General features: G+C 41.8%; 1 protein-coding gene across 5 annotated transcripts in view; it reads right to left on the bottom strand.

The window, feature by feature from the left end:
- Positions 1–372: 372 nt before the first annotated feature.
- The window catches only part of PCDH19 (protocadherin 19), a 115459-nt gene continuing 102197 nt past the window's right edge, over positions 373–13634 (bottom strand). For all 5 annotated transcript variants that reach the window (XM_049871962.1, XM_049871959.1, XM_049871963.1 and 2 more), the window contains one exon: positions 373–2712. In XM_049871962.1, coding sequence (XP_049727919.1) covers positions 2123–2712 — 590 coding nt within the window. In that variant the 3' untranslated portion in view covers positions 373–2122. The remainder of the gene's footprint in view (positions 2713–13634) is intronic.

The raw sequence follows: 13634 nt of genomic DNA, 5'->3' as shown, positions 1-13634 counted from the left end.
AACTTAAAGGGCAAAAGATTTTTTTAATGCATTAATCAAATAGTCACTTATAAAGAGAAATACCTAATTCAAGATCTACAACCAAAATAACATGAATCAGAAAGGAAAAAAAAAGCATATGAGAGAATGAAATGAGCCAACATGAGGATGTTATGGTAATCAATCTCTAATTGTGTCAGTTTCAGAGGGAAATTTGCAGCCACACCAATATTTTGCATGAGGTAGTATTCAGCACTGAATAAGAAATAAGGATGAATTTGTAGCTTCCTTATAGGTTCCTTTTCAGAAATGTTCTCCCCTGTCTAACCCCATTCCCACTGCCTTACCCACCCCCCCATAACCCTCCCTCCTCCCATAAAAGAAAATATTCCTAATAATGTATAAAGCCAGGATCTCAGGCAAAATTAACTAAAATGTTTAAACAAGCTGACTTATCTACTTAAACATAAGAAAATAAAACCTCTTTTACATTCTAGTGCTCTAACCTCTAAGCCTTCTTTCTGGGTACTCTTGAATTTCAAAAAATGAGAACAGAACCACAACACTTGTTTCTCTAGAAACAACTTGTTGAAGACCAAGGACAAGCAAAGGTGACATATTTGTTTTTAAATAATGAACCCTTAGGCTGCAAGAATACTATACTGGCTAGCAAATATTAATAGACAAATAGTTAATCGATAAATGGGGAAGAGTAGGAGGAATGTTACAATGAAAGAGAATGTGCAGTTTGTTAATAAAAGAGTTAACTAAATCTATAGGATTTTTATTTTCATAATTTCCTGTTCACATTTTTAATCAAAAAGTATTAGTCATAAAAAGATGAGTTCAAGTGTCCATGTGTCTCCATTTAGAAGGCACAGTAATTAGATTAGTGATGCTGTTACCTGTTATCTGTCTTTTCCCAAATGTACACTTTGTACTGCTTACTCTATCCCTATTTATAAGCCTAAAATACAGAGCAACATGGAGTTCTCAATTCCAGCCCATGACATCCTTTGCAGTCTAATTCTAATTGTGATTGGGAAACCCTGAATCAGGAAATGTGTATCTGAAGAGATGCTAATTTAGATCTCTAAATAGATTCAGTCGTTTTGAGTTTTAGATGATTGGAGACAGGGAATTTCTAAGCCTGGAAACCTATAACTACAGGAACAACTTTCCTGTTCAGGGCCTGGAAATTAGAAAAATGGATCTCTTAAAACTTTCAGCACAGTATTTCTGACAACTGCAAATTAGATAGCAGAATATCCAAAAATGACTTTCTGCAATGATCTATCATCGATCTGGGCAGAAGACTGAAAGGCAGAGAAAAATACTTTGCAAGGTGGTGAGCAATCATTACATGGGTTAAGAAACATATTCTCCATATCCTCCAAGTACTCAATCTATATGTGTGGTGTTGTTCATTCATTTGCCGTCTCAGTTGTTTGCACTTTGTTTTTGTCTGTAGTTTTATTATTTTTTTAAGAAAAGAAAACACTGACCTTTAAAAGCCTTTTGCCATCACCACACACATAGCAATTTGCAATATCAAATACAACAAGAGCACAGCTAGCAAAAGGGTTCTTAAAGCAGGGGTGTCACAGCAAAGTAGCGGCATTGGAAAGTACTCGAGCTTCAGAAACAACCTTTTAGGGGTTCGATTTCACATCACTGAATCAATGAATAGTACACAATAAATGACCATTAACTTGTCTACACTACAAAACAGTGGCGAGCTATTAAAGGTGTCCAGAGCTTTTTTTTTTTTTTTTTTTGCTTTTTTTAAATGTAATCCTTCACAAACAATGGTAATTTATATTATAATTTTGACATAGAAAAATATATAAATTCAAACACTTAATACATAATACTTTTCACAACTGAATTTGTCTCTGTTTCCCCAACATCAAGGCCCCTTAACAACTCAAGCCCAAGCGAATTTGCTCCAACTGAACACCCCTGCTGCCTGTTGAAACAAGAGGGATTGTCACAGAACGATAGTTATTTATAAACAATACATTTAAGGAAAGCTCTGAAATACAGCCACTCAAGAACCAACCATTGGTGAGCAATTAAAACGATACACTCCTGCTTTTTTGCTAGCCAGCATGGTTTCTTTCTCTTCTTCCCCGAGACCGGTTTAGAGAACGATATCCTTCAGACGCTTCACACCAGGGGACTCTTTGCCACGACCCTCCTTCAGAATGGGGTTGACCTCATGCATGACTTTTTCGGTGTCAACTCCACGGGGCTCAGCTTCAGAGGAACGAGAAGGACCATTGTTGAGATACTGCTCCACATCACGGGCCGGGGGAGCCAGGGCAATGGTGTATGACACAGAAGGCTTGGTGGGCAGAGGGCTCTTCAGGTGGAGAGGGGAAGTGACAGGGCTGATTGCCTCACAGCCATTCCCCGCCTCCCGGATAGTGCCGCTGACCTTGGGGCTGCAGATGGTCACATCGACAGTCCGCTTGCTTTTCAGGGTGGGCCTCTCCTCAGCTGGGTGGTCGCTGACATCCTTCCCAAAGGTTGCAAAAGTACGCTTGGTGGGTCCGCAGTCGTCATAAGCCTCAACATCCGCAGCAGTAGCTTCGATGGACAGCGCAATGATGTTCCTCACGTGCTCAGGAGACTTGGAGCGGATGGGCATCGGGTTCCGGGGCATCCAGCACCTATCAGAGTGGCCAAGAATCCGGCATTCTTCCCTGCAATGAAATCCTTCATTCTGATCTGTTTGGAGAAAAGAAATGTCAATTTCATCAGCTTTTCCCAGGAATCACTGTTACTCCCCAGTGTTCTGGTTTCTTAGGTACCCACAGGCCCTTCTGGGAAATGGCACTTTTAGATAGTTCTTTATTGCCTTTTGGGACAAGTGTAAAGAATTGGATTTTTAAGAGCCTGTATATTTCCCCCTATGTGCTCTCCCTCCCTTTTTTTATTTTTGTTGCTGTTCCCACTGCTGACAAAACTAAAAACCTAAAAGGAAACAAGTTATGATGAAAAATTATATTTAAAAAAAAAAGTTTATCCCAAATGTCAAGGTGCTGAGAGTCAGCATTTTTATTATCAGCAACTCATGCTAAAAATCAGCCGTGTTTGAAACTGGGTCCAACAGAAGAGGGACTGGAGGCAGGGCAGGATATTCAGTAGTCAGTGTATCTCAGAAGGCTTGGCCATATTTTTGAGCAGCAGCACTCCCAACCACTCTCCTACCCTACCCATTTCAGTACCCATAACTGTGCTTAACTTAATTTTAGATTGGTATCATGCTCTTTGAAAACCCAATCGCATCTCCGTTTTGACCACCAGTCCCACCAGCTACTCTCATGATGCCATTTCCATGACTTAATTTCCCATAAGAAGGGATATACTGAGATCCCTTCCTTCCATCTAACTCGTAAGCTTCATTGGCCTGATGTATACCTCACACATATGTTGGGCATCACTTAATTACACCCAACTAGCCATCATTTCCTATCTGCAATTTTATAGGGGTCATATTTCTTAAAATAATGAAATCTTTCATGCATTACTTTAACATTGTCACGGAAGATCTCAGCAGTAAGAATCTGTAATTAGTGAGAAGACATGTCTTTCTCTTTCCATGCCAGTCTCATTAAGGGATAAGACTTAAATTGGGCTCTTAGAAAAACTTTCTACATGGGCTTCACCAAAACATGGACCCAGGGCTAACTTCTGTCTGTTCTTGGAAAACTGTTCATCTCAATGTCTCCATTATAACCATAGCTTTCCAGATCCACCTGTCTTTTTGTTACATACTTACATGAGGATTCCAAACCAAAACCAAATCCATTGCCATCGAGTTGATTCTGACTCATAGCGACCTTATAGAACAGAGTAGAGCTGCCCCAAATGGCTTCCAAGGAACACCTGGTGGATTTGATGCTGACAATTTGGTAAGCAGCCGTAGCTCTTAACCACACCACCAGGGTTTCCTACCTGAGGACTACCTAGCGAAAGTTTTCATCATATAGCATAATGAATCAAAATATGAGCAGCTTAATGTTTGTAGGAAACTGTGGGACAGGACTGGGGGGTTGGGCAAAAGGAGACTGCAAAGTAAAAAAAAAATACATCTGCAAAAAAAATCAGAAATCAGAAACATATGTTGCAACTGTTTTTCCATGAGGGAAGAGTTCTGCAATTCATGGTCTTAGCTGACATCAATCTATATATAACACATCCTCCCTTGTATACTTGTATTTTTATTTTGTTGAAAGTTGTTTGTTGATTGTTTATAAACATTAAATGGCATAGCAAAGCAAGGCACTGCTCTGCCTCATTAATCAAAGGGTCTTTGGTGGAGGTGCACAGGGGAGGAGCGTAACGGTTGAGTTGGGTGTATACTTCATCATTTGGAGAAAAGGCCTTGGAAGTGGCTAAATGGCAAGGGCCTAGTTCAGAATTCAGCACAACTCTGTGCATGACCCTGACCTCATTTAAGCTATTTGAAATCCAAACAAAGGTAAGACTTCTTCTGGACACTATTTGCCAATTTATCTTTAAGGTGGCCGTTTTAAGCCCCTTTTCAATGCTAGGAAATGAATCAGACTTCTGCAGAGTTGGAAGCAAATAGGAAATAACATCATCCCAATTAAGATAAGTGCCTTTCACATGAACAGGACAATGGCTCTACAAACTTCAACACAGGTACACATCAAGGCTGCATGACCACCTTTGCAAAATGAAGGGTTTGTCAAAGCCCCTTCTTTGTCCCTTCCCTGCATACTCACAGGCTACCATCTGATACTCTATCATCATTCAGTACACCTATGTTCCCTTACTGAACTTCATTCTAGCATCTTTGGCCCTACATCTAGCTCCTGGGAGACAGAAAATACAAAAGTAAGGGATAAGCTGGGCCAACCTTGGTGTGATGGTTAAGGTTGTATGTCATATTGGCTGGGCCATGATGCTCAGTGGTTTGGCAGTTATGTAACAATGTAATTTGGCAGTTACATAATGATGTAGTCATCCTTCATGATGTGATCAGCCAATATGTTGTAAAGGGGGTATCCTCAGGGTTGTGGCCTGCATCCAATATATATATGGGCGTTATGGCAAAGCTTGTTTGCTTGTTCCGCATCTGGCTCATCATCATCTGACTCCCAGTTCTTGGGACTTAAGCCAGCTGCCTGCCCTCTTACCTGCTGGTCTTGAATTCATCTGCCTCAGTAGCCCATGAGCTAAAGGCCTGACATTTGATCTGCCAATTTTGGGTTTGTCAGCCCCTGCAGCTACATGAGTCAGGAGAAGCCTCCAGCCTGATCCACAGAATTGGGGACTCACTGGCCTGTACAACTGTGAGACCCATTTCCTTGAGATAACTCTCTCTCTCTCAATATATATATATATATATATAAAACCCAGTGCTGTATATATATATATATATATATATATATATATATATATATATATATATATATATATATATATATATATATATATATATATATATATATATATATATATATATATATATATGCTTCACTGGTTTTGCTTCTCTAGAAAACCCAGCCGAAGACATTTGGTACAGAGAGTAGTTCGAGAGGATGAGTTTTCTAAATTGGTTCTCAAATCTAACTAGTCTTAAAGGCACTGATGACTCTCCAGTAGTAAAGACGGGGCTGCTAATCCGTGACATGAGGTGGCAATATTAATACATAAAATATCACCACAAATAGATCAAGTATTAGTGAGAAGAAAGGCTGAACAATCACATGTTTGATACTTTCCTACAATTTTGTCAGAATGAGAAGTATAGGGAAGCTAGTTGGTTGGTCCTGCTTTCGCTAGACAAAGTGGTAAAAGAAAGAGATGAGCTCAGAGGTTCAGATTCACAGCTCAAGCACTGCAAAGAAGACCTGAAAGCTGCCACTTGTGCCCTGAAAGAAAACCTCATTTCTTGTAGTAGTAGAGCTGATACCGCTGAAAACCAAACCCAGGATCTTATCCTAAGAGTAGCTGAATTATAATACCAATTGAATTCCTAACCTCAAACGGTGTCTGAAATTAAAGTAAGGCCATTGATTGAGAAGAAATGGGATCCTGGAACTTGAGATGGGCACATATGAGCAGATAATCAGGAAGCTGGAGACATTGAGCCCCTAAATTCCGTTGAATCGCTCCTGCCAACAGAATCAGCCCTCTCACTTCCATCTGAAGAGATTACTCCATTTTTGTCTGCTAAGGCACCTTTCCCAGTAGAATCATTATCCCATCTACCCCCAACTGATGAGATTAACTCAGCTCTACCAGAAAAGTCTTTGTCTGAGATATCGCCTGGGACAGCACCTGGGGCATTACATGGGGCATCACCAGAGGTACATGCCTTACAAGACACTGCTGAATATCACCAGGACCCACCACCACCACCACCATCCATTTTTGCTTCTAGGCCTATAACTAGACTTAAGTCCCAGTGAGCCCCAAAAGGTGAAGTACAAAGTGTGACCCAGGAGGAGGTACGCTACACATCAAAAGAACTGCTTGACTTTTCTAATACGTACAAACAGATACCGGGGGAGTATGTGTGGGAACAACTATCAAGGCTGTGGGATAATAGTGCAAGGAATATGAAGTTTGATCAGTTTGAGTTAATTGATGTGGGCCCACTAAGCACAGATTCTTCATTCAGTGTTTCAGCTTGAGAGGTTAGGAAAGGATCTAATAGTTTATTTGGTTGGTTCACTGAAGCACGGATTTTACAGTGGCCTACCCTAAATCAGTTGAAGTACCAGGTCTGCCTTGGTATACTGTAGAAGAAGGTACAAAAGACTTAGGGAAATTGCCATGTTAGAGTGGATTTATCAGGTTAGACCCACCGAACGACACATAGAGTGCCCAGAGGACAAACCTTTTACCACAATGGAGAAGAACACATTTGTGAAGGGAGCCCCAGCATCCTTGAAGACTGATGTGATTGCTATTTTATGTAAATCAAGTTTGATAGTGGTAACTGCCCTAACTGAATTAAGACACCTAACTACAGTGGTGCTGATTGGACCCTGTGGTGGTAGAAGCCAAGTGGCAGCACTCAACAAACAAAGACAAGGTGGGCGTGGTTACTGTAATGGACATCAGAGTCAAAGCAGTAATCAGAATAGTCTAACCAGTATGGAACTATGGCATTGGCTACGTAGTCATGATGTCCCTAGAAGTAAAACAGACAGAAAATCTACAAAATATTTACTTGACCTGTACATGCAGAAAAATTCTAGATCAAGTGAACGGCAGCCTAACTCATATCACTAGAATAGAGAGTCACACCCTTTCAATCAATTACCAGACTTGAGCCAGCTTACAGACCCACAACCCCTTGAATGAAGGGGAGGCCAGACCCCCATGATAAAGGACCCCATCACACTGCCGAAATTTTATACTGTTAAATCTTTTTCCCAGCCTTCCCCAAATAATCAGGGACTCATGGTGGTCAGGTTATTAATGGAGTCTTAGCTCAGGTTTGTCTCACAGTGGGTGTGAGAGGGGGTTCCCGAACCCATCCTGTAGTGACTTCCCCAGTTCCACAATCCATAATTGGAATAGATATACTCAGCAACTGGCAGAACCCCCACACTGGATCCCTGACAAGCAGAGTAAGGGCTATTGTGGTAGGAAAAGCCAAACAGAAGCCATTAGAACTGCCCCTACCTAGGAAAACAGTAAACCAAAAGAAATAACACATTTCTGGAGGGAATGCTGAGATTACTGCCACCATCAGGACTTGAAGGATACAGGGGTGCTCAATCCCACTACATCCCCATTCAACTCGCCTATTTGGCCTGTGCAAAAACACAGATGGGTCTTGGAGAATGACAGCAGCTTAACCAGGTGGTGACTCCAATTGCAGCTGCTGTTCCAGATGTGGTTTCATTGCTTAAGCAAATTAGTACATCTCCTGGTACCTGGTATGCAGCTATTGATCTGGTCAATGCCTTTTCCTCGATTCCAGTTTTGAAGGAACACCAAAATCAGTTTACCTTCAGCTGGCAAGGCCAGCAATACTCCTTCACTGTCCTACCTCAGGGGTATATCAAATCTCCAGCGCCGTGTCATAACTGAGTCTACAGAGGTCTTGGTCACCTTTCCTTTCCACAAGACATCACACTAGTCCATTACATTTATGACATTATGTTGATTGGACCTAGTAAGGAAGAAGTGTCAATGACTCTGGGCTTACTAGCAAAATATTTGCGTAACAGACGGTAGGAAATTAATCCCACAAAAATTAAGGCACCTTCCACCTCAGTGAAATTTCTAGAAGTCCAGTAGTGTGGGGCATGTTGAGATATTCCTCCTGAAGTGAAGGATAAGTTGTACACCTGGCCCCTCCTACAACTAAAAAGGAGGCAAAACTCCTGGTGAGCCTCTTTAGATTTTGGAGGCAACATATCCCTCATTTGGGTGTGCTACTTCAACCTATTTATCAAGTGACTCAAAAAGCTGCTAGTTTTGAGTGGGGCCCAGAACAAGAGAAGGCTCTAATACAGGTTCAGGCTGCCATGCAAGCCACTCTGCCACTTGGGCCATATAATCCAGCTGACCCAATGGTGCTTGAAGTGTCAGTGACAAACGGAGATGCTGCTTAGGGTCTTTGGCAGGTGCCTTTTGGTGAATCACAGCACAGACCCTTAGGCTTTTGGAGTAAAGCCCAGTCAACCTCTGCAGAAAACTCCACTTCTTCTGAGAAACAGCTTTTGGCTTGTTACTGGACCTTAGTAGAAACTGAACGCTTAAACATGGGACACCAAGTCACCATGCAGGCTGATATGCCCATCATGAACTGGGTGTTGTCTGACCCACAGAGCCGTAAAGTTTGACATGCATAGCAGCACTCCATCATTAAATGGAAGTGCTATATACGACTCGACGGCAGTGGGTTTATATACAAGATCAGGCTCAAGCAGGACCTGAAGGCACAAGTAAGTTACATGAGGAAGTGGTCCAAATGCCTATGATCTCCACTACTGTCACATTACCTCCCCCCTCCCAGTGTGCACCGATAGCCTTAAGGGGAATTCTTTATGATCAGTTGACTGAGGAAGAGAAAACTCACGCCTGGTTTACAGATGGTTCCGCATGATATGCAGGTACTACTAGAAATTAGACAGTGGCAGCACTGCAGCCCCTTTCTGGGACCTCCCTGAAGGACAGTGGTAAAGGGAAATCCTCCTAATGTGCAAGGCTTCAAGCAGTGCACCTGGTGGATCACTTTGCTTGGAAGGAGAAATGGCCATATGTGTGACTGTACACTGATTCTTGGGCTGTGGCCAATAATTTGGCTGGATGGTCAGATACTTGGAATGAACATGATTGGAAAATTGGAGACAAAGAGGTATGGGGAAGAAGTCTGTAGATAGACCTCTCTGAATGGGCCAAAGAAGTGAAGATATTTGTGTTTCATGTGGATACTCACCAAAGGGTGATCTCAGCAGAGAAGGATTTTAACAATTATGTGGATAGGATGAAGTGTTCTGTGGAAACAAGTCATCCTCTTTTCCCAGCCACTCCTGTCACTGCCCAGTGGGCTCTTGAACAAAGTGGCTATGGTGGCAGGGATGGAGATTATGCATGGGCTCAGCAACATGGACTTTCACTCACCAAGTCCAGCTTGACTACAGCCACTGGTGAATGCCAATCTGCCAAGCAAGCAGAGACCAACGCTGAGTCCTCGATACAGCACTATTCCTCAAGGTGATCAGCCAGCAACCTGGTGGCAGGTTGATTACACTGGACCACTTCCATCATAGAGAGGGCAGTGTTTCATTCTTACTGGAAAAGACACTTAACTCTGGATACAGATTTGCCTTCCCTGCATGCAATGCCTCTGCCAAAACTACCATCCATGGACTCGCAGAATGCCTAATCCAGTATCATGGTATCCCACACAGCGTCATCTCGAATCAAGGGATTCATTTCACAGCAAATGAAGTGTGGCAATGGGCCCGTGCTCATGGAATTCACTGGTCTTACCATGTTCCCCATCATCGTGAAGAAGCTGGCTTAAGTGAATAATGGAATGGCCTTTTAAAGACACAATTACAGTACCAACTAGGTGGCAAAGCTTTTCAGGTTGTGGCAATGTTCTCCAGGAGGCTCTATATGCTCTAAACCAGCATTCAATATATGGTGCTGTTTCTCCCATAGCCAGTATTCATGGTTCTAGGAATCAAGGGGTGGAGATGGGAATGGCACCGCTTACTATTACCCCTAGTGACCCACTCACAAAATTTTGCTTCCTGTCCCATGACCCTATGCTCTGCATGTTTATAGGCCTTAGTTCCAAAGGGAGGAATGCTCCCACCTGGAGACACAACACGGATTCTATTTAACTGGAAGTTAAGTATGCCACCAAGCCACTTCGGGCTCCTCATGCATCTGGATCAGCAGGCAAAGAAGGGAGTTACCATATTGGCTGGTATGATTGACCCTGACTACCAAGGGGAAATTGGGTGGATGTTGCATAATGGAGGTAAAAAATAGTATCTCTGGAATATTGGGGATCCCTTAGGGCATCTCTTAGTACTACCATGCCCTGGGATTAAAGTCAATGGAAACTACAGCAACTCAATTCCAACATGACTACTAATGGCCCAGACCCTTTAGGAATAATGGTTTGGGTAACCCCACGAGGCAAAGAATCACAACTAGCTGAGGTGCTTGCTAAGGGTAAAGGGAATACGGAAAGGGTGGTGGAAGAAGGTGGTTTTAAATATCAGTTGTGACCACATGAACAATTGCAGAAGTGAGGACTGTAGTTGTTATGAGTATTTCTTCCTTGTATGCATGCATCAAATATTTTTGTTTTCATCACTTATAATATGTAAGATGTAAATGGGGCTAGTGTTTTTAGTTGTACACATGTTAGTTATATCATGTTAGGTACAAGTATGACTTTATAATTGTCTTTGTTTAGAGACTGTATATGATTTAAGGAGATGTGTACAGGTGCCAAGTTGACAAGGGGTGGACTGTGATGGTTAAGGTTGTGTGTCAACTTGGCTATGCCATGATTCTCAGTGGTTTGCCGGTTATGTAATGACAATTTGGGAAACAATTTAGGAAACATCTGCTTTGTGTAAAACCAAACATTATGAGGAGAAGAGTCTAAGACTGACACTCTCCCAACCACTTTAATCTAAATCTGGTGTTTTCCCCAGGAAGCCCCATAATTGCTCTGGCATGACAGAACTCAAGTCTTCAGAGTTTCCCAGTAAGGCCTCTCCATTGCCTCTGAGGACCCTCTTGTAACTTTCCCAGTAATCGCTCTGAGGAATTAGTGTGAATGTGTGTTTTGGGTGGAGAGAATGGAGGACAGGGGTGGGAAAATAGTTCGGTAATTGACTGTTATTCCTATAAATCAGAGTGCGATTCCCCTGGAAACCACCAAGAAATGACAAGAAGGCAGTAGCATCACTGCCCTTTTTGTCCCTAATCTAGAGCATAAAGGCACAGAGGCCCTAACCTCTGGGCTCTGGATCCATGGACATCTGGCCAGCTATGAAGAAGGAATCTTAGCCAACCTTCAGCCTGAGATTACATACCACTTGTTCACACTTCTAAATCAGAACAGTGGTGAACTTAAATTAAGTAGAATCTGTCCAACATGCTCAACATAAAGCTCTATTTTTTATTGCTTTTTTTTTTTTTTAGTATCACCTTTCAATAGGGGAATGCCATTTCTGTGTCACACCAAATCCTAAGCCTAGATTAAACAGTTGCCATTGAGTCGATTCTGACTCATGGTGACCCCGTGTATATCAGAGTAGAGATGTGCTCCAAAGGGTTTCAATGGCTGTTTTTTTGGAAGTAGATTACCAGACCTTTCTTCCAAGGCACCTCTGGGCAGGCTTGAATCTCCAACCTTTCAGTTAGCAGCCAAGAGCATTAAATATTTGTACGACCCAGGGACTCTAAACCAGTTGCTGTTGAGTTGACTCCAATTCATGGTGATCCTCTGTGTGTCAGAGTAAAACTGCGATACATAGAGTTTTCAGCGGCTGATTTTTCAGAAGTAGATCATCAGTCTTTTATTCCAAGGTAACTCTGGGTGGACTCAAACTGGAAACCTTTCAGTTAGCAGCCAACCACAATAACCGTTTGTACCACCCAGGGTAGGCTGCCTCAAATGAACAGCATGAGGAGACCTGGATCTCCAGCACCCAAGGAGAAAGAGCAGAGACCTCAGAGGCAGGCACCGCCATGATCTTATTAATTCAAGAAAACCAGCGCAGGATACTAAGTTTTCCCAAAACTTCTCTGCCAAGACAATGCTTGCCTTTATCTTACCCAATGCCTAAGTGAATACATCACTGTCTGAAAAGAGGAAAAGGTAAACTAACTCAGGAATGCAATCAGTTTAAGTCTACCCACCAATCTCACTAAGCCTACCCAAACCCATATGAGCTAGAACAATATGCACTTTTTGATGAATTATGTGAACTTATTAGATGCACTGCCCTTACCACATGCAAGTGGAGACTTGAATCTAAGGGACTCATTTACTCACAGTGTCTCACCCCTGGCTCAGAGCCAATACCTTTATTTACTTAAACCCTTACCAAAGGCAGTGAGTTGCTATTTACCATTTAGGGTGTCAAACAACTATAATAGCATATGTGGGTTTTCACCCCATGACATTTGCGTCAATAATGAAAATAAAATCTTAGTTTTAGTGTTCATAGCAACTTTATATATGAAAGAAAACATGTTTAATATAGACAGACAGGAAAAATGTTTCTGCCCAGCACAAGGTAACCTACATTCATAAATGTACTAAAGATGAATTATCTTTTGAAAATCGAAACTTCAGCTTGGTAAAGAAATTAGGTGCATATGAAAAGTGAGAAAGTCACAACACAAAGCCCCTTAAGAATAGCAATGATGATAGCCAGATGTAGAGCACAGAGACTACTTCTGGAATTGCACAGGACTGGTAGAAATTATGCATCTACCATCGTGCAATATTGCATCTGGGAATGGAGGTATGAGACTAGGGAGGAATCATTTGTATATCACAAATAAACTGTGATGATACTGGCTCCAGCTTAAACAGAGGTAGGCTAACAATTCACTGATTCCTGCAAAGACTCCTCTTATGAGCCTAATTGTGACTCTATACCTTGCTACATCTTTATCTGAAAGTATTGATCTGAGCCTTGCCACAGCAAAATGTTAAGACTCTAAAATCCACACATCGTTGTGAAAAATCAAACACATTGCTACGTACAAATGAACGACAGCAGGAATCTTTCATTCGAACATACACATGATTAGGGTTGACTTACGGATTTACAAATTGGTCTTCCCTGCATCTGAAGTTTTCCCTAGGATTTGATTTTTAGATGTACAAAAAACTGAAAGGAGTACGTACATTTGGAAGAGGGACACAGATCTCAAGGCCAAAAACTCCTTAGTTCAAAACAGATCAGATTATTTTAGACCAAAAAAAAAAAAACAAACAGAGAAAACATAAAGTGTCTTCAATCTAAAAAAAAAAAAAGTCTTCAATCTAGGTAGTAATAAATATATTTTGGTCACAATTTGTCATTAGGGACTGTGATGGTTAAGGCTGTGTTAACTTTTCTGGGCCACGATTCTCAGTGGTTTGGCAGTTATGATGTAGTCTGGCA

Source organism: Elephas maximus, chromosome X, assembly GCF_024166365.1.
Source record: "Elephas maximus indicus isolate mEleMax1 chromosome X, mEleMax1 primary haplotype, whole genome shotgun sequence".
NCBI classification, from domain to species: Eukaryota; Metazoa; Chordata; class Mammalia; order Proboscidea; family Elephantidae; genus Elephas; species Elephas maximus.
Note: the sequence above shows the minus strand (reverse complement) of the source record. Positions and strands in the feature narration are given on the sequence as shown.